At 41.7% G+C, this 27,875-nt stretch overlaps 1 protein-coding gene across 2 annotated transcripts in view; it reads left to right on the plus strand.

The window, feature by feature from the left end:
- Nucleotides 1–27,875, plus strand: part of LOC129861039 (dual specificity mitogen-activated protein kinase kinase 6) — a 63,293-nt gene that overhangs the window by 20,336 nt on the left and 15,082 nt on the right. The window contains exons 1-5 of one of the 2 annotated variants that reach the window (XM_055932095.1): nucleotides 21,067–21,089; nucleotides 21,338–21,401; nucleotides 25,118–25,166; nucleotides 26,170–26,283; nucleotides 26,582–26,701. In XM_055932095.1, the coding sequence (XP_055788070.1) occupies nucleotides 26,245–26,283; nucleotides 26,582–26,701 (159 nt within the window). In that variant the 5' untranslated portion in view covers nucleotides 21,067–21,089; nucleotides 21,338–21,401; nucleotides 25,118–25,166; nucleotides 26,170–26,244. Of the gene's footprint in view, nucleotides 1–21,066; nucleotides 21,090–21,337; nucleotides 21,402–25,117; nucleotides 25,167–26,169; nucleotides 26,284–26,581; nucleotides 26,702–27,875 lie in introns of those variants that run through there. The other variant, XM_055932087.1, reaches the window with a different exon arrangement.

Genomic DNA, 27,875 nt, shown 5'->3' on the forward strand with positions numbered 1-27,875 from the left:
TCCAGTTCTCTGCTGCCAATGACTGGAACGAACTACAAAAATCTCTGAAACTGGAAACACCTATCTCCCTCACTAGCTTTAAGCACCAGCTGTCAGAGCAGCTCATAGATTACTGCACCTGTACATAACCCATCTACAATTTAGCCCAAACAACTACCTCTTTACCTACTGTATTTATTTATTAATTTATTTTGCTCCTTTGCACCCCATTATTTCTGTCTCTACTTTGCACTTTCTTCCAATGCAAACCAACCATTCCAGTGTTTTTTTTAGTTTTTATTTTACTTGCTGTGTTGTACTCACTTCGCCTCCATGGCCTTTTTATATTTTTATTTATTTATACATATATCTGTTTGCCTTCACCCCCCTTATCTCACCTCACTTGCTCACATTGTATATACTGTAGACTTATTTTTTTCACTGTATTATTGACTATATGTTTGTTTTTACTCCATGTGTAACTATGTGTTGTTGTATGTGTCGAACTGCTTTGCTTTATCTTGGCCAGGTCGCAATTGTAAATGAGAACGTGTTCTCAATTTGCCTACCTGGTTAAATAAAGGTTAAATAAAATAAACTCTTAATAGTGTTTTATTTACATTTTAGAGGCGATAAGGTGATAAGTTGGACAGATCGAGTGAAAAAAGCAATTTTCCCACACGACATCTGTCCTTCTCACTATCACACATTAGTTTCACTTCCCCACCCTCCATTTTTAAAAAGACCCGACGGGGCTCATTGCCTGCTTGAATTATGCAGAAACGGGCAGTGTTTAGGTCATGTAATTGATTTTGTTGGAAAGGGGAGAAATTGTGCTTTACAATGGTATTGACATTACAGTTGATCTGGAAGTATTACGTTTTTTGGGCGCTAAAATAAGGGTAATTGTACGGACCAAGGCGATGTACGAGTTTACGTGAGTTTACGTTAACTAGCTTGGTTACTTAGCTAACTAGAAACTCAAGCAGCCTCGTCTTAGCAAGCTTAGCTGGCTAACATTAGCTAGCTTACTCGCTAACCATTAGCTAGGCAAACTGTTGAAGTTTGTTTTGTTCTATTTCAGAATTTAACTGGACCTACTCATCTGTAATGGTTTTGATCAATACATGGAGAAATTCTGAAGACAAATTTGAGAGCCCCGTTACCAAGAAGAGTGAGGCCTGGGAAATTGTAGCTCTAATTCTTCAAGAGAAAAAGTTATACTGTGACATGGGAGACATGCGATGCGAAGTGGAGTCTGCACAGGTGTGTGTTGCTATGTAGCTACCTCCTCTTTGTCTTTCTTCTCTTTCTTTCCTTTTGCTAGCTGTTCTCTCACTTTCAGAGAGAGAGAGAGAGACTGTCTTAGTGTGGCTCAGTTGGTAGCGCTTGCAACACATTCCCACGGGGGACCAGTATAGAAATGTATGCTCCCTTTTGACTGAAATGGAAATGTTGTTAAAGTTCACTCATGATGCCAAATTGTCTGTCACACAGGTACAAGGTCATCATTGATGGACATCAGAAGACTGGTCAGGGGAGAAGAAAGTGAGAGTTCTACTTCATGGAGGATGCGGTGACCCCCGCAGTCATTATATCATCTTTTCCCACACGCAACACTCACACCAACCCCAACATCACTACACACACAACATACAGCACACAATACTAATTACACTGTCACTTAGCCCAGCACCTCCACAGATACCCCACACACAGCATGCTACAGTAGCACTGAAACCCGTTCACCCTCTCTCTCTAAAACAACACCTTATAACCCTCATACCAACACCACTCCCTACAAACAATACGAAAATAATACCAGAAGAGATGCTCGAGGGCGAAACTGGACAGTATCATTGCACTTCAGGAAACAAAACAAACACTTCAAGCACAGAGTGAGAGAAACTATTTTCTTAAACAGTTTACCGCTGCTCTCCAGAATTTCAATGAACAGTAGCCTAAATGTATTTATTTATTTATTGTTTAATTGTCAACTAATAACTCATTCTCCTGAGATTTTCCTTGATTGTATGTTTAACTGAAATTGTTAATACCCAATTGTTTTGGAACATGTTTTATTAAAATGGAAACATAAATAACTGGTTTTGTTAACTTGTGTTTGCACACAAACACACACAAAAAAAATCTCATGTAATACAATAATAATTTATTGATCAAATATGGTTATGTACTATACCTGGGGTTCCCAACTGGTGGTCCGTGGACCAAAATACTAAAATACTGTTACAACACCAGCAAATCAGCTCCAAGTAATTAACATTTTGGAAATCTGTTCCAAAGTATTCACATGCGTAATGGCAAGACACATTTGGTCATGTAGTGTGTGGACACCTGCTCGTCGAACATTTAATTCCAAAATCATGGGCATTAGTATGGAGTTGGTCCCCTTTTTGCTGCTAAAACAGCCTCCACTCTTCTGGGAAGGCTTTCCACTAGATGTTGGAAAATTGCTGCTGGGACTACAACAACAACCTTTCATTCAATCAAATAAAATAAGAAGAATATGGTATCAAAATGAACTGGTGTGAGTGTAAATGTGTGTTGTAGCTTAGTTATCCCTCTTCAGCTAGGCTAGTTCAGGTTCTCTCCAGCTAGGCTAGTTCAGGTTCTCTCTCTTCGGCTAGGCTAGTTCAGGTTCTCCCTCTTCGGCTAGGCTAGTTCAGGTTCTCTCTCTTCGGCTAGGCTAGTTCAGGTTCTCCCTCTTCAGCTAGGCTAGTTCAGGTTCTCTCTCTTCAGCTAGACTAGTTCGGGATCTCTCTTCAGCTAGGCTAGTTTGGGATCTCTCTCTTCAGCTAGGCTAGTTCGGCATCTCTCTCTTCAGCTAGGCTAGTTCGGGATCTCTTCAGCTAGGCTAGTTCGGGATCTCCCTCTTCAGCATCCTGCCTGTCAGGGATGGGGTCAGGGACGGGGTCAATGGTGGCCTCCTGGTATTTCCTTGGTGAATCCTTCATGGATCAGGACCAAGTTGTGGAGAACACATGCACTGGCAATCACATGGAGTACTTTGTTTAGAAGGAACATTTCCAAGTGCAGCAGTCTCCGCCACTTGAGTAGCCTAAAACCCCCTCTCAATTGTTTGAAATGTGGACCTGATTTTGAAACGCATTTGTTCATCTTGAAGGTGGCAGCTGTTTCTGAATGGAACAATTAAGTCCACACTCAGGGTATGCAAAATCCCTGAGCAGATTCTATTGCTCGGGTAGTGGGTTGGTCTCCAGGTGGGTCTTGAGGTCGCTGGTCATGTACATTCTGGCATCGTGCACAGAACCAGCATTCGCTGTGTAGATGTTTGTTAACATGTGCTGGCTGTCGCATACTTCCTGGAGTTGACAGGTGGAATGGCCATTTCTGTTTATGTAGTCATCTCTATTGTTGGAAGGTCCCCTGATGGTAATATGGATGACATCTATACACCCAATCACCCCAGGGAACCTTGTCTTTTTCTCGAACGCGGCCTGTACTACTGATAGTTGCTCTACAGAAGGCCACTTCACATAGTCAAGCACCAGCTGTGTGAGGCCTGTGACCACTTGAACGAGGTGGTGATGCAATGTTCCTTTGTTGAGATTGAACTGGTCTGCCACTCCCCTGAAACTTTCCTGGTTGGCCATCAGCCACAGGGAGGCCAACACCCTATTTTTAATGAGTTCACCTCTGTGAGGCACCATAGGAGCCAGGTCCTCGCACAGTATCTGGAACAGAAGAAAATAACAATCTGTTAGCTCTGTCTTTGAGCTAAAAACACTTAATCTGTTACTCCTTGGTGTTGTTGCATTACTGCAAAGTCTACCAGTAGCCTATTGATAGGCAGCTTACATAGGTTTACAGTGCAGAGTACTTTAATAGTATAACTTATGAGGATGGTGTTTAATTAATTAATGAATTAGGCCTATTAAATTATAGGTAAATCATTAGCCTACTTTTTACATATGGACACGGAAACATCATGTATTGGCCTATATTTTGCTATATACCGTGCATTCGGGAAGTATTCAGACCCCTTGACAGCCTTACCCGTTACAGCCTTATTCTAAAATGTGTTGTTTTTCCCCCCTCATCAATCTATACACAATACCCCATAATAACAAAGCAAAAATAGTTTTTTAGAAATGTGTGTGTGTGTGATTTATATATATTAAAACACACACACTACCTTTTCAAAAGTTTGGGGTCACTTAAAAATGTCCTTGTTTTTGAAAGAAAAACATTTTTTTTTGTCCATTTAAAATAACATCAAATTGATCAGAAATACAGTTTAAACATTGTTAATGTTGTAAATGACTATTGTAGCTGTAAATAGCAGATAAAATTAAAAAACAGCCGTACAGAGGCCCTTTATCAGCAACCATCACTCCTGTGTTTCAATGGCACATTGGAAAAGGCTAATTGATCATTAGAAAACCCCTTTGCAATTATATTAGCACATCTGAAAACTGTTGTTCTGATTAAAGGAGCAATACAACTGGCCTTATTTAGACTAGTTGAGTATCAGCATTTATGGGTTTGATTACAGGCTCAAAATGGCCAGAAACAAAGACATTTCTTATGAAACTTGTCAGTCTATTCTTGTTCTGAGAAATTAAGGCTATTCCATGCATGAAATTGACAAGAAACTGAAGATGTCATACAATGCTGTGTACTACTCCCTTCACAGAACAGTGCAAACTGGCTCTAACCAGAATAGAAAGAGGAGTGGGAGGCCCCGGTGTACAACTCTGCAAGAGGACAAGTACATTAGAGTGTCTAGTTTGAGAAACAGACGCCTCACAAGTCCTCAACTGGCAGCTTCATTAAATAGTACTTGCAAAACACCAGTCTCAACATCAACAGTGAAGAGGTGACTCCGGGATGCTGGCCTTGTAGGCAGAGTTGCAAAGAGAAAGGCATATCTCAGACTGGCCAATAAAAATACAAGATTAAGATGGGCAAAGACACTGGACAGAGGAACTTTGCCTAGAAGGCCAGCATCCCGGAGTCACCTCTTCACTGTTGATGTTGAGACTGGTGTTTTTGCTAACATAATTGCAAAAGGGCTTTCTAATGATCAATTTGCCTATTAAAAGGATAAACTTGGATTAGCTAACAACGTGCCATTGGAACACAGAAGTGATGGTTGCTGATAATGGTCCTCGGTACCCCTATGTAGATATTCCATAAAAAATCTTCCGTTTCCAGCTACAAAAATCTTCCGTTTCCAGTTTCCGGTGACCGGAAACATGACCGAATACAAAACAGTGTAGCTATTCCCTCCGCAAGGCAATCAAACAAGCTAAGCGTCAGTATAGAGACAAAGTAGAGTTGCAAATCAACGGCTCAGACACAAGAGGTATGTGGCAGGGTCTACAGTCAATCACGGATTACAAAAAGAAAACCAGCCCCGTTGCAGACCAGGATGTCTTGCTAAATAACTCCTTTGCTCGCTTTGAGGACAATACAGTGCCACTGACACGGCCTGCTACCAAAACCTGCGGACTCTCCTTCACTGCAGCCGACGTGAGTAAAACATTTAAACGTGTTAACCCTCGCAAGGCTGCAGGCCCAGACGGCATTCCCAGCCGCGTCCTCAGAGCATGCACAGACCAGCTGGCTGGTGTGTTTGCGGACATATTCAATCAATCCTTATCCCAGTCTGCTGTTCCCACATGCTTCAAGAGGGCCACCATTGTTCCTGTTCCCAAGAAAGCTAAGGTGACTGAGCTAAATGACTACCGCCCCGTAGCACTCACTTCCGTCATCATGAAGTTCTTTGAGAGACTAGTCAAGGACCATATCACCTCCACCCTACCTGACACCCTAGACCCACTCCAATTTTCTTACCGCCCCAATAGATCCTCAGACGACGCAATCGCAACCACACTGCACACTGCCCTAACCCATCTGGACAAGAGGAATACCTATGTGAGAATGCTGTTCATTGACTACAGCTCAGCATTTAACACCATAGTACCCTCCAAACTCGTCATCAAGCTCGAGACCCTGGATCTCGACCCGGCCTGTGCAACTGGGTACTGGACTTCCTGACGGGCCGTCCCCAGGTGGTGAGGGTAGGGAACAACATCTCCACCCCGCTGATCCTCAACACTGGGGCCACACAAGGGTGCGTTCTGAGCCCTCTCCTGTACTCCCTGTTCACCCACGACTGCGTGGCCATGCACGCCTCCAACTCAATCATCAAGTTTGCGGACGACACTACAGTGGTAGGCTTGATTACCAACAACGACGAGACGGCCTACAGGGAGGAGGTGAGGGCCCTTAGAGTGTGGTGTCAGGAAAATAACCTCACACTCAACGTCAACAAAACAAAGGAGATGATTGTGGACTTCAGGAAACAGCAGAGGGAGCACCCCCCTATCCACATCGACGGGACAGTAGTGGAGAGGGTAGTAAGTTTTAAGTTCCTCGGCGTACACATCACGGACAAACTGAATTGGTCCACCCACACAGACAGCGTTGTGAAGAAGGCGCAGCAGCGCCTCTTCAACCTCAGGAGGCTGAAGAAATTTGGCTTGTCACCAAAAGCACTCACAAACTTCTACAGATGCACAATCGAGAGCATCCTGTCGGGCTGTATCACCGCCTGGTACGGCAACTGCTCCGCCCACAACCGTAAGGCTCTCCAGAGGGTAGTGAGGTCTGCACAACGCATCACTGGGGGCAAACTACCTGCCCTCCAGGACACCTACACCACCCGATGTCAGAGGAAGGCCATAAAGATCATCAAGGACAACAACCACCCGAGCCACTGCCTGTTCACCCCGCTGTCATTCAGAAGGCGAGGTCAGTACAGGTGCATCAAAGCAGGGACCGAGAGACTGAAAAACAGCTTCTATCTCAAGGCCATCAGACTGTTAAACAGCCACCACTAACATCGAGTGGCTGCTGCCAACATACTGACTCAACTCCAGCTCACTTTAGTAATGGAATTGATGGAAATTGATCAAAAATGTAACACTAGCCACTTTAAACAATGCCACTTAATATAATGTGTATGTATATGTATATACTGTACTCTATATCATCTACAGCATCTTGCCATCTTTATGTAATACATGTATCACTAGCCACTTTAAACTATGCAGTTTTATGTTTACATACCCTACATCACTCATCTCATATGTATATACTGTACTCGATACCATCTACTGCATCTTGCCAATGCCGTTCTGTACCATCACTCATTCATATATCTTTATGTACATATTCTTTATCCATTTACACTTGTGTGAATAAGGTAGTAGTTGTGGAATTGTTAGGTTAGATTACTCGTTGGTTATTACTGCATTGTCGGAACTAGAAGCACAAGCATTTCGCTACACTCGCATTAACATCTGCAAACCATGTGTATGTGACAAATAAAATTTGATTTGATTTTGATTTGATTTGTAAACCCCATCCAGTTTTGGAGCTTTACGGGAAATTCCTTTCGACCTAATAACTTGGTTTTTGCTCTGACATGAACTGTCAACTGTGGGATGTTATATAGACAGGCGTGTGCCTTTCCAAATCATATCCAATGAATTTAATTTACCACAGGTGTGCTCCAATCAAGGATGATCAATAGAAACAGGATGCACCTGAGCTCAATTTTGAGTCACACAGCAAAGTGTCTGAATACTTATGTAATTCAGGTATTTCTTATTTTTTCTTATGTTATTTCTTATGTTTTGCAAACATTTCTAAACAATTTTTTCGCTTTGTCATTGTGGGGTATTATTTGTAGATTGATGAGCAATTGTTTTTATTTAATCAATTTTAGAAAAGGCTGTAATGTCACAAAATGTGGAAAATGTGAAATTTACATTTTTTCTGCTTTTAATTCTGTTGCATGAGATGCAATTCTAGGTAACTAGATAATTGAGGCTGGGCTTGTTTTATTATTATTGATTTTATTAAGGAAATCAGACAGAGTTCAGACGTTATTGAAGAGGGGCACATATCATACGTAGTACATCCGATACATTATGCAAATTACCTGGAAGGTCTCCCAATCCGAAAGTGAGCCCGAAAGGAGAGGTCACTGTATGTCGGGATCACCTCATCTTCAATCCCATCAATTACAACTGCGAGTAGGGGAAGCAGTGCTTCAAAAGAATCGGGACGAAAAATAAAAATAATCATCCACAATTGCTTCAGCTGCAGCAAGCATATCTACTCTTCTTGTTGCATCCGTTTTTTGTTTTGACAAAAACTAACAAATGGAATGTGTTTGTTACAAACGTTCAACAAACTGTTGAAAACAAACCTAGTTTGCCACAAGCGTTGTTTGCTGCTACTGCATTTCGGGAGGCGTTGCTCAGGCTACCTAAGACTTGTTTGCTACAGCACCTTGCTTGTTTCAGCAAGGAGCAACAAAGTTTCATCACGTTGAGTCAATATTGCCGCAGAAACGTACTCAAGCGCATGAATGCGGCCATCCCGTCTTCAGTCAGCTGTTCGCCCCTCCCCAATTTAAATAAACGGTTATGACTACATCCATAACTGTCGTTTATATGGTAATTGTGCCAGCCAGTGTTTCCCTAATGAAATTGTGGCACCGAACATTTGACCGGCAGCATTTGAATTTACTAGATCCATGTCCATTGGGTGTGCAACCTGATTAGGGCGTCCACCCACGGTGCTCAGAATTACAGAAATCCCTTTTCGATTAGTGTAATTAATCCTAACATAACATGTAAGTCGAGGATGCAATGACCTGTGTCCTTACCTCACACTTTGTAGATGTTAGCATAATATTTACCTTTCCTCAGACGACAAGACGAGTTTCAAGTTTGGGGAAGAACATTTTCAGCATAAAAATTCACCTATATAATAAAGCATTCCATGCATCATCATTTGCAGACTTACGTAGAGAGTCTACTATTCATAATTTGATGAGTAGATTGGATAGTCATAAGTTAGGTTTGCAATATAACTCAATCACTGTTCGCAAAAAAGACTGTTCAATGCATATCTGAACGCCTATAGTGTAGAGACCTGGGCTATAGGCCATATCACATACGTTTCTTTCTTTTCACCGGAAAAACACATTTCATTTCATATGACTGGCGACATTAGCACAATCTTTTTTAATAAGACAAATTACAGGGTAGCCTACTCTGCTGACACTGACAAACAGATCAGTAAAAATGACGTTGTACGTATAATAAGCCTCTGAGAAGGGGAAACACATTGAATGTCATGTCCATCTAAACTGGAGGAGGAAATTATTATCCAGAAACAAACTTAAGTGGCACTGCCCCAACAATGATAAAGAGTGAATATGTGCAGTGCGCACTCACTGTGGATATGGCCTGTGCTTTCCACTGGTGCCAATAAGATTGTCTATATGCCTACTGTTGTTCACAAAATTAGGTTGAGAATTTGTATAACTAAAAGATAGATTAAGAGTATTTTCAGTGTCTTCTCTTTACAGCAAAAGCCATTTGCTTTCCAGACTAGGTTTTCCTGCGATTATATTTAGAAATATTATGATATTCCTGGCTGGGCCTCTACTTTTCACTGACAGTCACAACTCAACAATCATGTATTTAGTATTTGCAGTGCGCGCTGCCCAAATTGCACATGTTGCCTTTCGTTCCGATTGTAGGCAATGCAATTTAAAACAATCCACAATAATTTTTTTTGAAGACTAGGGGAAAGTAATGATCCTCTGTGATCAAATCATGCTTTAGTAGCCTATTTTGAATCATTTTATTTCTTTCTGTAAAGACCGGAGTAGGCTAATTAGGCTATATCATTCAGTTTACTTAGGGAAAACGTCCCCTAGCCTAAGTCAATCTACTACCCCCATGGTAGAAAAGTTAACTATTTCTATTGGTCAGCTTGTTGAGAAAGAAATAGCCCAAACAGAATCTAGGACAGTTGTGGGACGATAGATCCCAAATTCATACAACCAGTAGGCCTAGGCTACATAATATATCTTTTTTAAAGTATTAATCTGATGCAACAGATCAGAACGTTTTGCTTAAAATGTTGATAAACGATTATTTCTTAACATTATTAGCCCACAAGGCAGTAGGCTACGCACAAATGTTCATTTGGCTACCTGACAATGAAAGAAAGTTGAAAACAAATCTAAAAAGGGGAAAAATAGGCTATTGGTTTCAATGGCATATGGTTGTCTTTATAAAAGAATTGCCTCCAGGGATATGGTCGGCTTTTTGCCTAGACTACTTTGAAGCAATGTAAAACATGCCTCATAATATGTAGTAAAATGTTCAAGTTTCAAACAATTAAGTAGCTAAATGTTTTCAAAATGCATTCTGCCTTCAGCTCATTGCAAAGTGGTGTGTGACAGGCTGATGTAGCCTTCCTTTCGTTGTCTATGCATTTGAACGGCGAATGGGAAGCGTGCTTCAATTACCAGTTGAGAAATAAAAATACATAAATGAAAAGCTCTTTTTAAACTTGGCCCAAAATATTTATTTTTTTACACACGATTGCATTTAAAATTGTTGCACAATGATTTGGTTTATAAAAGCGCTGTCTGACAGATTTTGCGCTCAAAGGCTCTGTATCTGTATGAAATTCCATGAAACTATGCAAATTAACCCATAGACGGATAAGCATGACTGGTCAAATATATTTACATCAACTGGTATTTCTATCAATGATTAGGCTAAAAAGCATTATTTTGATATGGGATTTTATTTATTCTCCTGGACAATTGGCTGGTGCCAATTAATTTTTTGGGCTTTTCAACAAAAGAAAATGGCCAAAAGCCGGCTATTAGCGGCTAACGGAAACCCTGGTGCCAGCCCTAGTTGGGGGTCCTCGAGCACCGGAGTTGGAAAACACTGCTCTACAGTGCGTGTTTGCAGGAATAGTTCAGGTTAATATCCATACATTACAACACAATAAGACCACCACCCAAGCCATCTGTGTATTGAGTTTGATGCATCAGGACAATAGTTGGATGTGTATTGAGCTTGATGCATCAGGACAATAGTTGGATGTGTATTGAGCTTGATGCATCAGGACAATAGTTGGATGTGTATTGAGCTTGATGCATCAGGACAATAGGTGGATGTGTATTGAGCTTGATGCATCAGGACAATAGTTGGATGTGTATTGAGCTTGATGCATCAGGACAATAGTTGGATGTGTATTGAGCTTGATGCATCAGGACAATAGGTGGATGTGTATTGAGCTTGATGCATCAGGACAATAGTTGGATGTGTATTGAGCTTGATGCATCAGGACAATAGTTGGATGTGTATTGAGCTTGATGCATCAGGACAATAGGTGGATGTGTATTGAGCTTGCTGCATCAGGACAATAGTTGGATGTGTATTGAGCTTGATGCATCACTACAATAGTTGGATGTGTATTGAGCTTGATGCATCAGGACAATAGTTGGATGTGTATTGAGCTTGATGCATCAGGACAATAGTTGGATGTGTATTGAGCTTGATGCATCAGGGCAATAGTTGGATGTGTATTGCGCTTGATGCATCAGGACAATAGTTGGATGTGTATTGGGCTTGATGCATCAGGGCAATAGTTGGATGTGTATTGCGCTTGATGCATCAGGACAATAGTTGGATGTGTATTGCGCTTGATGCATCAGGACAATAGTTGGATGTGTATTGCGCTTGATGCATCAGGGCAATAGTTGGATGTGTATTGAGCTTGATGCATCAGGACAATAGTTGGATGTGTATTGAGTTTGATGCATCATTACAATAGTTTGATATATTATGAGGACAATAGTCACCAGATAAATTAACACAGTCACAAAGTACAACATAATCAGGTTAGAAAACAGACCACCACAGTAGGGCTGGGAATTGCCAGGGACCTCACGAAAACAATATTATCACGATACTTAGGTGCAGATACGATATGTATTGCAATTCGAAACTGTGATTTTATTGCTATTTGATGTTCAAAACATATTGCTCACTATGTCTTCTGTAGAGAGACGAGAGAGAGCAAGGGAGCATGAGAAAATGAATTCAGATCAGACCTGCAAATAGAAGTGCTGAGAACATGTTGGCTCGCTATTTAAAAGAAGATGGAGAACAAGCTATAGGATGAATAATACCTGAGTTATTTTTAAATCTAAAAATCTATATGATATGATATTGGCCAAAATAATATTGCGATTAGTAACTATTGATTCCCACCCATCATTAGTAACCTATCTGTGCATTGAGCTTGATACATCAGGACAGTAAGAGTCACGACAGTTAGGCCTAACATGACACATTCATCTGAACAAGCTTTGAGGTCTCTGTGTGCTGGAGCTCTTTGTGAACTGGAGTGTGTGCCGTGCAGCTGAAAATGAGAGGAGCATAAATCCAGGCTTGTCTTCGTTCACCCTCCGAGGAGTAACCGCCCCGCGATGCATGCCATCACAGCAGGTCTCGAACACTGTTTTCTCCTTCCCTGGTCTCAAAGGGCAATCGAAGGAGGGCATCTTAAATGCCACCCTATTCCTTATAATAGTGCACTACTTTTGACCAGGGCCCATAGAGAATAGGTTGCCATTTGGGACGCAGCCTGCCTCTGCTCAGTAGCGCAGTGCTCCTAGTGCATGTCAAGCACGCCAACATAATAAAATCAATGGCTCACAGCTGAATCTTAACGTTGATCTTGAAGTTTCATGAGTAAGCAATCAATGTTTTCAATACACATCATTGGTGGGGCTGATGCCTTTTGCATGCTTTTCTCTTTGTATAAGCTCCCTCCCTGCAACCATCCTAATTTTGTAAATGATTTTTTATTCAGTGTGTATTTGACTGGAGGACCGTTTTTAGTACATCCGTGTCATGTGTTTAATGAAATTACAGGCCGACCAATTCTGGTCTTTTGCCCAATTATTGGAAAAAGATCTAATCGAACAAAATAACATTTAGTGGAAAAAGATTGGCCTGCCTGTGTAAACGCAGCCTATCAGGATAGAGGGTGAACTTTGGCTCCCCGGCTCAGCTGGAGGCAAAACATCACTTGTCATCATGGCTGGATTAAATGTGCAAATGTGCACTTAGCTGTCCTCTGCCTGATTACCAGTTACATAAAACCTCCAGCTAGCACACGGAAGAAAGGAAAACATGTCATGCCGCTCCTCTTGCAAAGTAGTGCATTATATAGGGAATATGGTGCCGTTTGGGACGCACACAGTGACAGTCCTCTGGATGTGCGACAGACAGACTGTCTGGAGGTAAATACACTTGAATTAATTCCAGATAGACATTTTGTTCCATATTTAAATACTGATTATTATGAATGTTAGTTTAGCTACTTTTGCAATTTTTTCCCCTCAATTTTGAATGAAAAGTGCTTGAATTATGTGAATCCCAGCTAAGAGGAATGGTGGATTTTATTTTAGCAACAGACCTGTTAGGGTTTTGTAAACAGATCTCTCTCCAGCCGTGCGTGCGTGCGTGCGTGCGTGTGTGTGTGTGTTGAATAAAACATAGCAGGTCACCCGGTCCCAGCAGTCAATAATTTTTAATCTAATCTCGGGGACCAATTTTTTTCTCCTTTTTTTCCAGTTCTGTAACAGCCTCTCACCTCCAGCCAAATCTCCGGGCCGAAGCCTGGCCAAATCAAACAGCCCAGTAGGCCTAAATCCTGTGAAAATCTGCTATGAGAGAGTTAGCAGGCTGCCACGCTTGGACTCGTAAATAATGCTAGCTCATGTTAGGCTGCTACCAGACCAGCAACTGTTATGGCTGTTCAAGACAAGTGCTTCCCTTAATTTCTAAGTTATCGACTTGATCTTACTATGCCTTGGGCCATTCTTCGCACTCTTGCAGATAATGGCTAAAAACAGGTGTACAATACGACATGAAGATCACATGTATTGGTCGATCCCCCCATAGTTGAGCAGTGATCTCATGTTGTTGTCATCGTGGTGAAGTTGGCTGCCCCCTAGTTAACCACTACTTAAGCAGGACTGTGCACTGCAGTGACCTGAAGCTGATACACTTACGCACACACAACACCGCCGAGAGTATCGTTAAGTAAACCTCAACCGTCTAAAAAGCGTATAGCCTTGTGGTTGCTGGTGGTGACGAAATGGTTCCCAGTGGAGCTTCACAACATGACAGCTGTAACCCAAAGGATATATACTGAACAAAAATATAAATGCAACAATTTGACTTAGTTCATTCATATCAGGAAATTGTAATAAATAAATTAGGCACTAATCTATGGATGTCACATGACTGGGCAGGGGCGCAGCCATGGGTGGGCCTGGGAGGACATAGGCCCATCCACTTGGGAACCAGGCCCAACCAATCAGAATTTGTTTTCCCCCACAAAAGGGCTTTATTACAGACAGAAATACTCCTCAGTTTCATCATCTGTCTGGGAGGCTGGTCTCAAACGATCCCTCAGGTGAAGAAGCCGGCTGTGGAGGTCCTGGGCTGGCATGGTTACATGTGGTCTGTGGTTGTGAGGCCGGTTGGACGCACTGCCAAATTCTATAAAACGATGTTGGAGGCGGCTTATATGGTTGAGAAATTAATATTCAATTCTCTGGCAACAGCTCTGGTGGACATTCCTGCAATTGGCACCAGCACAAGGTGCACCTATGTAATGATCAAGCTGTTTAATCAGCTTCTTGATATGCCACACCTGTCAGGTGAATTGATTATCTTGGCAAAGGAGAAATGCTCACTAACAGGGGTTCTAAACAAAACATTTTTGAGAAATTTGCTTTTTGTGCATATGGAACATTTCTGGGATTTTGTATTTCAGCTCATGAAACATGGGACCAACACTTTGGAAGTTTAGGGTATCTTACAGACTGCCTGGGTGGCCAGTAGGGGCATAACAGCCGCAGGCTCAAGATATGTTATTTTCATCCCTCTCTCTCTCTGTCGGTCTCTGCTCTGGCCTGCCCCCCTCCCATTTCTATTTCCCTCTCTCCCTCCGTCCATCCCTCATGCCGATGTCTTATTCATATCTTCCTCTGGGTCTCTGGAATTTAATTGAGGACCTCTTGAGATTGTTGGGATTCCGGGCAGTGTGGGTTTGGAAGAGGGAGAATAAGCAAGCTGGTTGGTTCCGCCTGCTATGAAAGCCACACTGGGTTTATTATCTGCAGTGTGAGGCATGAGCCTGTCTGTCTGCACAAAGCTTTTGCTCTATATTCACAGTGCTCAAAGCACTGTCTCCGGCAGCCTTGGTTTCAGCAAAGATCGCTCTGGCAGAGGTCACTGGCTGTTTTCTTCGCCATTTCTTTGGCTTCAGTACTACTGCTTTTAATTACATGCTGACTACACCGGGCATGCACGTGCGTGCGCTATTGCGCACATGTTGATTTTGTCCATCCACACCAGATGTGATCAGAACATGCAAGTTGAAATAAAAAAGAACTCTGAACCAACTATATTCATTTGGGGACAGGTCGAAACACATGAAACATTCATGGACATTTAGCTAGCTTGCTGTTACTAGCTAATTTGTCATTGGATATAAACATTGGGTTGTTATTTTACCTGAAATGTACAAGGTCTTTTTTTTTGTTGCTGTATCTTTGTAGAATATCGACCCATTTTGAGTCACACAAAATCGTGTGTTCTCTACTCAGAAGATTAATCCACAGATTAAAGGGGAAACCTTGTTAGTTTCTAGTAGTCTCTCCTAGTTCAGTCTTCTTCTTCTATGGATTTTATATGGCGTTGGCAATCAACTTTAAGGTGCATTACTGCAACCAACTGGAGTGGGGTGTGGTCTTCATTCGTCTCTGTCACCCGACTGGGTACATGCTCCTAAAACCAATGAGGAGATGGGAGAGGCTGGACTTACAGTAACTCAAGCATCTAAAATAGAACCAAGTTCTATTTTAGCGCCTGGCTACTCAGACGCTTGTTGATGCATGCAAGCAATTTGGATTAAATTATTGAATAACAGAGTACCAGTCAAAAGTTTGGACACACCTACTCATTCAAGGGTTTTTCTTTATTTGTACTATTTTCTACATTGTAGGATAATAGTGAAGACATCAAAACTATGAAATAACACAAATGGAATCATGTAGTAATCAAAAAAGTGTTGAACAAAAAAATATATATTTTAGATTCTTCAAAGTAGCCACCCTTTGCCTTGATGACAGCTTTGCACGATCTTGGCATTCTCTCAACCAGCTTCATGAGGTAGTCACCTGGAATGCTTTTCCAACAGACTTGAAGGAGTTCCCAAATATGCTGAGCACTTGTTGGCTGCTTTTCCTTCACTTTGCGGTCCAAGTCATCCTAAACCATCTCAATTGGGTTGAGGTCAGGTGATTGTGGAGGCCAGGTCATCTGATACAGCACTCCATCAATTTCCTTCTTGGTCAAATAGCCCTTACACAGCCTGGAGCTGTGTTTTGGATCATTGTCCTGTTGAAAAACAAATGATAGTCCCAGTGAGCGCAGACCAGATGGGATGGCTTATCGCTGCAGAATGCTGTGGTAGCCATGCTGGTTAAGTGTGCCTTGAATTCTAAATAAATCACTGAAAAGCACCATCACACCTCCTCCATGCTTCACAGTGGGAACCACCCATGCGGAGATCATCCGTTCACCTACCCTGCGTCTCACAAAGACACAGCGGTTGGAACCAAAAATCTCAAATTTGGACTCATCAGACCAAAGGACAGATTTCCACCGGTCTAATGTCCACTGCTTCTTATTATTGGTGTCCTTTAGAAGGGGTTTCTTTGCAATTCGACCATGAGGGCTTGATTCACGCAGTCTCCTCTGAACAGCTGATGTTGATGTGTCTGTTACTCTGAAGCATTTATTTGGGCTGCAATCTGAGGTGCAGTTTATTGCCTATTTCTGAGGCTGGTAACTATGATGAACATATCCTCTGCAGCAGAGGTAACTCTGGGTTTTCCTTTCCTATGGCGGTCCTCATGAGAGGCAGTTTCATCATAGCGCTTGAGAGTTTTTGCAACTGCACTTGAAGAAACGTTCAAATTTCTTGAAATTTTTCGGATTGACTGACCTTCATGTTAATGTTTTAAGTAATGATGGACTGTCATTTCTCTTTTCTTATTTGAGCTGTTCTTGCCATAATATGGACTTGGTATTTTACCAAATAAGGCTATCTTCTGTATACTATTATTTCATAGTTTTGATGTCTTCACTATTATTCTACAATGTAGAAAATAGTAAAAATAACGAAAACCCTGTACTGAGTAGGTGTGTCCAAACTTTTGACTGGTACTGTATGTGTACATTTATTTTGCTGCGCTCACGCATGCAACGCGTCTGGTTTTGTCAGCTTGTTAGTCTACAATGTCAAATTAAACTTGCGTTGAATGTTGAGATCAGCGAGAAAAAGCCTAAAAGGGGAGACTTTATATATGATTTTACATTTTGCAAGATAATATGGAATAACTAAAAACCACATCTGTATTTGCATACTGTAACTTGCCAAAATTCTCTCACAGATGTGAAAATATATGAGCAGAATTGTAATCTTAGGAAGAGCTTTTTTTAAAGACCTGTTTTTGAAACTAACCATATTTTATTGGCTCAGGACAGACAATGCAGCATATTAGCTTATTCTTTCCCTGTACACTGTAAATTATATAATCTATTGATCCTATACCTTTCTCTCTTTCGTTCTCTGAGTAACGATCACTGGACATATTTGTTCTAGCTCAACTGCAGGTTCCATTTGTTGTGATTTTCCTCTCTGGAGAGATCTGATAGAATCCTAATGTTTAAACAGGCCTGCCATAGGTCTGTGTCCCAAATGGCACCTGTAGTGGACTACTTTTGACCAGGGTCCATAGTGCACTATATAGGGAATAGGGTGCCATTTTGGAAGTACACTAGGTCTGCTCCAATCACTTAGTGACATCTTGACTATGCGTGCGTGATTGAGCTATATTCAAATGTTTCTCTCTACTCATGTAATTCTTTGACATGTATGTCAGTGCATGCACTGTCTTTTTGTATCGTTACGAGTTACTTCCCTTTGCGCACATGTATGTCTATCTCCCATGCATGCAAATCTGTGTGAATGAATGTAAAGCAAGCCTATATGCTACATATTAAATCAGCGTGCATTCAGCAGGGAGCGGTATCTGGCTGCATTGTGATGATTTGCATGTTTGGCCTCTGTGGACTGGAGATGAAAGCTTTGAAAGCTGTTGTCTTCTCGATGGAGCAGAGCGTGCTGTGTCTTGTCCTATCCCATTGAGCCAGAGACTGGGAGGCTGAGGCTTAGTTCCGTGGAGTTTTGCTGAATCACCTAGCAGCATGGCATGCCATGCACAATCATTGTGAAAGCCTGGTAAAGTTGGTGGTGGTGCTCAACCAAAACCACTAACCAGATATTATTTTTGGCCGAAGTTTGGGTTATGAAAATGCATTATTTGAGGTAGTGAGGAAGCAGAGGACCAAAGAGAGAGTATGCCTGAAGTATACCCTGCCAGAAGTATACCCTGCCAGCCTGGCATGCATAGTCATTGAGAAAGCTTGGGGAAGCTGGTGCCTGGTACTTAACCATAATAACCACTTACCAATTCATTGTTTTGGCAAAGATAGCAGTGAGAGTTGCCAGCAGCTTGTCCAAAGGATGTAACGTTGCATAACACACTGTTAGAAATGTATCGTGTAGAACAGATATGATTCTCAGATAGAAAAGGGAGTTGTGTCAGCTCTATTCAATCTATTTCTATCTGCAGCGTTCAGAACATTTCAGGCTGGCAGGGTATGTTATAGGAAGGCTCTCTGTTCGGACCTCAGCCGCCCAAGTTTCACTGAACACACATGCCAGGTTTTGAATAGAGCAGGGAATATTTAGACTGTCTGAAACCTGCAGATAGTTTCATTTGTTCTGTGTTGGTCCAAATGTAGTCAAATGTAGACTTATTAGAAGACTATAGTGTCAGTTTTCATTTAGGCTACTATTGTTGTCTGTGTAAATGCGTGTGGGAGGGACCCGAAGTGACATTTTGGTGCAACAAAGCTGCTTTGGAAAGTGGAAGCCATAAGGCATGCAGTGAGGCAGCACAGAGAGAGAGGTGGTGGGGGTGGCACACCCTGGGCTGTGGTTTTAACAAACCAGGACACCCTGTGTGTGGGTGTTTTATTTATATTTGTGAGGTTTCAGTTAGTATGGTTTCCAGCTGTTATGGAATGGATGGTATCGTGGATTGTATGATCGTTTTCCTCACAATACTTGAGTGAAACCTTTTCAACAAAAAATATTCTAGTCCCGTGAGTTCATTGACTGAGTAGACATCATGGCCTACCAGATGTGCACCTGCAGTGGCACTGTTAACAGTGAGCATTAGCCTACAACATCATAGCACAGACTTTGCAAAATACCGCTGTGTGCTGTGGGATTCTCCCAAGTACTTATCTTCAGTTACTTTTAAATGTTCTCACGTTCCAAAACTTGCCGATCAAAGCATAAACAGTATGCCTCCTGGTGCAAGTCAAATCACTGCGCTCAAAGCCAGGTGGTGTCATCACCTGTTTACAGTGTGTGACATGGATGTGTGGCCCTGCCCTGCTGTGTGAGCAGACCTGGATTTAGTGAGCAGACCTGGATTTAGTGAGCAGACCTGGATTTAGTGAGCAGACCTGGATTTAGTGAGCAGACCTGGATTTAGTGAGCAGACCTGGATTTAGTGAGCAGACCTGGATTTAGTGAGCAGACCTGGATTTAAATATTATTTGAAATTGTTCAAATATTTTCAGCGTTTGCTTTAGTCTGCCTGGACTGCCAGGCGGGGTTTCCAATGTTGGGACTTTTTATATTGGTTCTGTTGCAACTGGTAAGCTCAATCAAGCACAGCTAAATTACATGCAATTATTTCAAATGGTAGTTAAACCCAGGTCTGTGTGTGGAAGCACTAACTTCCTCATCCAGTCAGGAGAGGTGTGAACCAGATGCTCGCGTGCACGCTCACACAAACACACACTTTGTCGGCGACGGCAACCTGTCACTCATGCCCCAGTCACACCATCAGCAGTGTCTGTAATGCCCTGTTACTGTGGCGTTGTGCCATTTAAACCCTCTGCACGCTCAGTGCAGTACCTCCAGATGTAGAGAGCTCTAACCCACCTGGCTCTACCACTGCAGACGTATCTCCTCTCCTCTCACTGCTCGCAGTCTAACCTACTTGGCTCCACCACTGCAGACATATCTCCTCTCGCTGCTCGCAGTCTAACCCACCTGGTTACACCACTGCAGACATATCTCCTCTCCTCTCGCTGCTCGCAGTCTAACCTACGTGGCTCCACCACTGCAGACATATCTCCTCTCGCTGCTCGCAGTCTAACCCATCTGGCTCCACCACTGCAGACATATCTCCTCTCCTCTCGCTGCTCGCAGTCTAACCCACCTGGCTCCACCACTGCAGACATATCTCCTCTCCTCTCGCTGCTCGCAGTCTAACCCACCTGGCTCCACCACTGCAGACATATCTCCTCTCCTCTCGCTGCTCGCAGTCTAACCCATCTGGCTCCACCACTGCAGACGTATCTCCTCTCCTCTCGCTGCTCGCAGTCTAACCCACCTGGCTCCACCACTGCAGACGTATCTCCTCTCGCTGCTCGCAGTCTAACCTACTTGGCTCCACCACTGCAGACATATCTCCTCTCGCTGCTCGCAGTCTAACCTACTTGGCTCCACCACTGCAGACGTATCTCCTCTCGCTGCTCGCAGTCTAACCTACCTGGCTCCACCACTGCAGACGTATCTCCTCTCCTCTCGCTGCTCGCAGTCTAACCCACCTGGCTCCACCACTGCAGACATATCTCCTCTCGCTGCTCGCAGTCTAACCCACCTGGCTCCACCGCTGCAGACGTATCTCCTCTCCGCTCGCTGCTCGCAGTCTAACCCACCTGGCTCCACCACTGCAGACATATCTCCTCTCCTCTCGCTGCTCGCAGTCTAACCTACCTGGCTCCACCACTGCAGACATATCTCCTCTCCTCTCACTGCTCGCAGTCTAACCCACCTGGCTCCACCACTGCAGACATATCTCCTCTCCTCTCGCTGCTCGCAGTCTAACCTACCTGGCTCCACCACTGCAGACATATCTCCTCTCCTCTCGCTGCGCGCTGTCACAGGGCTTGTTGTGTTCAATTAGGATCTGGAGTCACTCATTGCATCCAACCGTAAGTGTCTGACTGGCTGTCGGGTGTTGGGCTCGGGCTCTGGAAGGGAAAATACACTACAAGATGGGACATCTGCGATGACTTAAAGGAACATTTTTAGAAACTCCAGTTTACAATTGATTGTGGTCATCCAAACTGCTGTTCTAACTTTGTTGAATGTGATTTGCTGTCTTCAGGTGTGTGTGTCTGTGTGTATAATTGTATTGTTCTACACGTTGTTTATTGCTGTCCTTTCTGTCTCCCTCCAGGTAAGAGGAAGCCGGTGCTCTCGCTCTCCAAGGACGTGTTTGAGCAGCCTCCTGCTGCTGCCGCGTAAGACTTTCAGTCTTATTTATCTGCTTTATATGACAACTCTTTGTGTATTCCAACAACACTGTGTTATTCCCCTTGTGTAATTACAAAAAACGCTCACTATGCAATTCAAACGTGGTTACTAAAGTACCCTAATAGTACCAAAATTGTATTACCATGTCGTTACTAGTGTAAGTACAGTGTTACTTGAGTACAAAGGTACAAGAGCAACTTAATATATTAATATAACGTGTTCCCCTGTTTTTTATGATACATGATAATATGAATGTCTTGTTTTGCACACTTTGTACAAAATAATAAAATGCAGGGCGACAGAATCTTTATAAAACGTAGCTATACTTTATTAACTAAACTCTGGCGTAACAGATGTGATTGTATTCTCTTTTGCATTGTGTAAAACGTAAATGAAGGTCACGTATTGGTCCCAGTGTCTCTGACATAGAATGAGGACATAAGATGTGCGACATGCAACAAGATGACTGCTGTAGCATTGATCGCCTGCACAGAATTATTAGACTGGGGAAAAATCAATAATATACTCTGCCGGTCAAAAGTTTTAGAACACCTTCTCATTGAAGGGTTTTTCTTTATTTTTACTATTTTCTACATTGTAGAATAATAGTGAAGACATAAAAACTATGAAATAACACATATGGAATCATGTAGTAAATATGTTTTATATTTGAGATTCTTCAAATAGCCACCCTTTGCCTTAATGACAGCTTTGCACACTCTTGGCATTCTCTCAACCAGCTTCATGAGTTAGTCACCTGGAATGCATTTCAATTAACAGGTGTGCCTTTTTAAAAGTTAATTTATGGAATTTATTTTCTTGCTAATCAGTTGTGTTGTGACATGGTAGGGGGTTATACAGGAGATAGCCCTATTTGGTAAAAGACCAAGTCCATATTATGGCAAGAACAGCTCAAATAAGCAAACTGAAACAACAGTCCATCATTACTTTAAGACATGAAGGTCAGTCAATCCGGAACATTTCAAGAACTTTGAAAGTTTCTTCAAGTGCAGTCGCGAAAACAATCAAGCGCTATGATGAAACTGGCTCTCATGAGGACCACCACAGGAATGGAAGACTCAGAGTTACCTCTGCTGCATAGGATAACTTCATAAGAGTTAACAGTGTCAGAAATTGCAGCCTAAATAAACGATTCACAGAGTTCAAGTAACAAACACATCTCAACATCAACTGTTCAGAGGAGACTGTGTGAATCAGGCCTTCCGGGTCGAAATGCTGCAAAGAAACCACTACTAAAGGACACCCATAATAAGAAGAGCCTTGCTTGGGCCAAGAAACACGAGCAATGGACATTAGACTGCTGGGAATTTGTCCTTTGGTCTAGAGTTCAAATTGGAGATTTTTGGTTCCAACCGCCATGTCTGTGAACGAATGACCTCCGCATGTGTGTTTCCTACCGTAAAGCATGGAGGAGGAGGTAATATGGTGTGGGGGTGCTTTGCTGGTGACACTGTCTGATTTTATTTACAATTCAAGGCACACTTAACCAGCATGGCTACCACAGCATTCTGCAGCGATACACCATCCCATCTGGTTTGGGCTTAGTGGGACTATCATTTTTTTTTTTTGAAGGGAACTTCCTCAAGACTGTTGGAAAAGCATTCCAGTTGAAGCTGGTTGAGAGAATGCCAAGAGTGTGCAAAGCTGTCATCAAGGCAAAGGGTGGCTATTTGAAGATTCTCAAATGTAAAATATATTTAGATTTTCTTGGTTACTACATGATTCCATTTGTGTTATTTCATAGTTTTGATGTGTTCACTATTATTCTACAATATAGAAAATAGTAAAATATTAATAAAAAGGTGTTCTAAAACTTTTGACCGGTAGTGTAACTATAAAAAAAAATACAAAACACAATATGTATAAATACCCGAAAGAGACAAAGATTGAGCACATAAGATGTGTGACATGCACCAAGATGGCTGCTGTAGTATGGATCTGACTTGCACCAAGATGGCTGCTGTAGTATGGATCTGACTTGCACCAAGATGGCTGCTGTAGCATGAATCTGACTTGCACCAAGATGGCTGCTGTAGCATGAATCTGACTTGCACCAAGATGGCTGCAGTAACATGGATCTGATATGCACCAAGATGGCTGCTGTAGCACGGATCTGCAGCAAGGAGAAACCACCATGTATGAATCATGAGCTAAATACTACCACCATGACTTCAACAGAGCATGCTAGCTAATCGCTCATACAGCAATCATATCAAAATGCATGGCTAGAATGACGTCAAACTGTATATTATGCACCAATTAATGTACGTGTTGAACTCGTAAACATCGTAAATATGAAAACAGAACACAGCACTTCAGAACATGATCTACTGCCTGCACATAATTATTGGTCTGGAAAGAATTTGTTTGAGATCTCCCCCTATCTGTAAGCGCAGCCAATGACATTACACCTTATTGACGTCTGACTTGAACCTACCAAGTAAAATACATAAACATTAAATACACATTTTTGCAGTGGCAAGTGGAACCATAAATAACCACGTTACGCTGGTATGTTCGTGTCTCCGGGCATGATGAACTGCAATAACCTCACGACCTGGTTGGTCTTAACCAATCATAGCGCAGTATGATATGACAGCAGAATGCAACCGATTTTCGATTTAAGTATGTTTCACATGAATATTACAGGATACAATGCTGCTAAATCAACTTAATGATCCTAAAGATGTCACTGACGACTCTGTCTCTTCCCATGACTAATGAGGATAGAGGAGGCTAGTTAGAGATGACCTTTTGGATGCGTTCACATACTGTTATATTTGGCGCAATGCCCCAGTGATTATTGTTGATGGAGCACATTTTCACCGTCAAAAAGAAGATAACTGTGGACTAATGCTCAGTTTCTTACATTAACATTTAGGCTACATGCAGTTATTCACATGAAATGTGTAAATCATAATGAATTAATGCATACCAGTGTTGGGGTCCATTCTGAATTAAGTTGCAAATTGCTCTGTAATTCCAATTAAATTATTGAATTTAAAAATAATTGGAATTTAATTTGTTTTAAAGAAAGTAGAATTTATTTCAATTACTAACAATCACCAAATTAATGTTTAATTTGACATCATATATGGTCAGCAATGCCGTGCAGCATAAGGTTGAAATGTTTCATTTTTAAAACTCAATTTAAACTATTTCAAATAATTACAGAGGTCTGGAAATATTCTAAGATCATGTTGTGGGTTGTCTATAATAATGAATAATTCCCTTAACGTTTTTAAATATCAGATGATGAAAAAATCCCAGAATGCATTAGATCGAACACTGTAGTATGCAAGGGAACAATCTAACATCTCTTGACAAAGAAGAAAAATACAGTTTGACATCTGAATTATAATCAAATTAATATTTGAAATGGTTTGTGTATTTTTTTGCATTAATAAGTGGCATATCCTTTCGATAAACTATTTGTCAAGTGAATGAGACTTTCATGGTTCACGTCTCAGTTGAATTGGTTTAAATTATTTACATTTTACTTCAATTCCAATTTTCTGCATCTTGTGGGGTGTGGCTAATTCAAATTCATTGTCTGAATTAAATTAAATTAATATAAATATATTAATTTAATTCAGAAATTCCAAATGTACCCCAACCCTGATGAATACAGAAAATGTTGTACATGAACTGTTTTTTATCCTAACAACTGTCTACCTTACAGACCCCCAAGAGATTTGGATTCGAAAGCTTGTGTGACCATCGGAGAGAAGGTACCTCATCTAGTTAATGTTCAGTATGCTATCTCTTACTGTCTCTCACATTCTTACCTTTCGTCTACCACTATGTTTTTTCCCACACATGTTCCTTTGACTAAACCTTTATATAAAACTGAAGAACTTACATAAACACACGTTTTACATCTGTGTATAGTTGTTCTAACCTCTGTATACTTTAGGTTGAGTTAGGTCCTCAGTCTGTGGTCTGGATGCAGAAAGCTGAAAGCTTGGCTCAATTAAGGGTCTGTGAGCCATAAAGAACGGCCTAGCAAACATTATGACCCAGATTGAACACTTCTGATTGTAGGCAGCCTGGAATGTGCTTTACTGCCTGACGGGCAGTAAAAATATTTATTTTAAACTCATCAAATATGTGGAATTTTCCATTGGCAAAGATGCAAGGTTTTTTTGTCTTACAATATAGCCTGAAGTCAGTCAGGGCAGCAATTTATTTTTTGGTTCTTGTAGAAGTGTAAGAAAACAAAAATGGTCCCATGATATACTTAAACTATTCTTTCAGATGAAAAGGGGCATTTGTGGTGGCTTTGGACTCAACCCATCAACCCCTTAGAAGAGACTATATACAGTATTTAGTGTTTCAATGTTCAAAGCTTTCCATGTTGATAAAAAACTTTGGTTGGAGTAGATGTTTAAACAAAGACGTAGCTCAGAGCCAAAGCAGAACTCTCAAACAAAGAGAAGAAGAGACCCCGTAAAATGACCCCGTATGTTGGTAGATTAGGATTTAGTGTTTCTTTTCGTGTTTGTCGCTCTCTGTTTCTGTTTGTTTGCACAAGATGAGAATTGGGTACCAAAAACCCCAATGACCTCTTGTGACTCAATATTTCTATCCCTCTTTTTGTATTCAATGATTACTTCAAGTATGGGAGAAGTAAGGGAAGGAAGGGAGATTTTTACCCAGTCTTGCTCTCTCTCATTACATCACTGTGTTTGAATCCAGCCTGACATGGCGCTCTCCCCTGTCTGTCCTGTGCAGAACGTTGTGGTGAAGGCCGATGACTTGGAGCAGATCGACGAGCTGGGAAGAGGGGCGTATGGTGTGGTGGACAAGATGAGGCACATGCCCAGTGGCTTGATCATGGCAGTGAAGGCATGTGAGATTTGATGATGTAATTGATGTTCACTTTCAGGAGATCTAGGTCAGGTTACTATAGCAAAAGCGCTTGTACAGGCAGCCTAATTCTGATCTTTTTCCCCAATATTTGGTATTTTGACCAATCAGGTCAGTTATTTTGCCAATAATTGGGCAAAAGATCAGAATTGGGCTGCCTGTGTTAACGCAGCCATAGTGACAGCTGTTGATGTAATACATTTGTTGGATGGATGGATGGATGGATGGATAGACTTGATTTATTGATTGATTTGATGTCCTTTCGCTCCCACCCTAGAGGATCCGTGCCACAGTGAACACCCAGGAACAGAAGAGACTGCTGATGGACCTAGACATCTCAATGAGGACAGTAGACTGCTTCTACACAGTCACCTTCTACGGCGCACTCTTCAGAGAGGTAACTAGCTACTTTATTATAACAATAATACTTAGACATTATAGGGTGTTTTTCTTAAACCCAAATACGCTTTACAATAAACAGCCTATTTGTTTATTCAGTCCCCATACGTTTTTGCAATTGCAAAAGCTACTCTTTATGGGGTTCTCCTACTGACTTAGTTTATTCCTATAAGGAACATAGGCTTCCTACAATATCATTACAAAGATATCAGAGGACAGATCCTTGTAGATATGCTTTTAAGTATATTGGCACCCTTGCAATTTCAAACGGAGTGCAATGAATCAGAATGTTCTGTTATCTCTTTTTAAAACAGGCTATTTTTACCCTGTAAACAAATAAAAGAGGATTCCTCAAGGGTTCTATTGTAAGGGGGATCTTTCTATGTGGAGAAATAATTACTAAAATAACCCTTTGAGCTCTTTAATGGTTCTTTGCAATTCAGAAAAGTGTTCTTTCATCTTTGAGTTATAATTCAAATGTAGGGGCGGTGGCTCATTTAGAATATTTTGAGGCTTGCTTTGCTCTCAGTTCTTTTTGTGCAACCATGAGTGAGAGTGTCATTCCAGTTGATCTAATATCTGGTGTTATGTCATTACATGTTAAATTATGGTCAGTTGTCTTGTGAATGTTTATTAAGTCAGTGGTTCTCAATTCTTTCATCAGGGATCACCAGCTGTGTTTATTTATTTTATTTTACCTTTATTTAACTAGGCAAGTCAGTTAAGAACACATTCTTATTTACAATGATGGCCTACCCCGGCCAAACTCAAACCCGGTCGACACTGAGCCTATTGTGCGCCGCCCTATGGGACTCCCAATTACGTCCGGTTGTGATACAACCTGTAATCGAACCAGGGTCGGTAGTGACACCTCTAGCTCTGAGATGCAGTGCCTTAGAACGCTGCGCCACTCGGGAGCCCGAGTGCTCTGCCGTACCAGATAGAGGTCGACCGATTCGGAATGGCCGATTAATTAGGGCCGATTTCAAGTTTTCATAACAATCGGACATTGGTAATTTTGGACGCCGATTATTATATATATATTTTTTTACACCTTTATTTATCTAGGCAAGTCAGTTAAGAACACATTCTTATTTTCAATGACGGCCTAGGAACGGTGGGTTAACTACCTTGTTCAGGGGCAGAACGACAGATTTTTACCTTGTCAGCTC

Source organism: Salvelinus fontinalis, chromosome 1, assembly GCF_029448725.1.
Source record: "Salvelinus fontinalis isolate EN_2023a chromosome 1, ASM2944872v1, whole genome shotgun sequence".
Taxonomy (NCBI): domain Eukaryota; kingdom Metazoa; phylum Chordata; class Actinopteri; order Salmoniformes; family Salmonidae; genus Salvelinus; species Salvelinus fontinalis.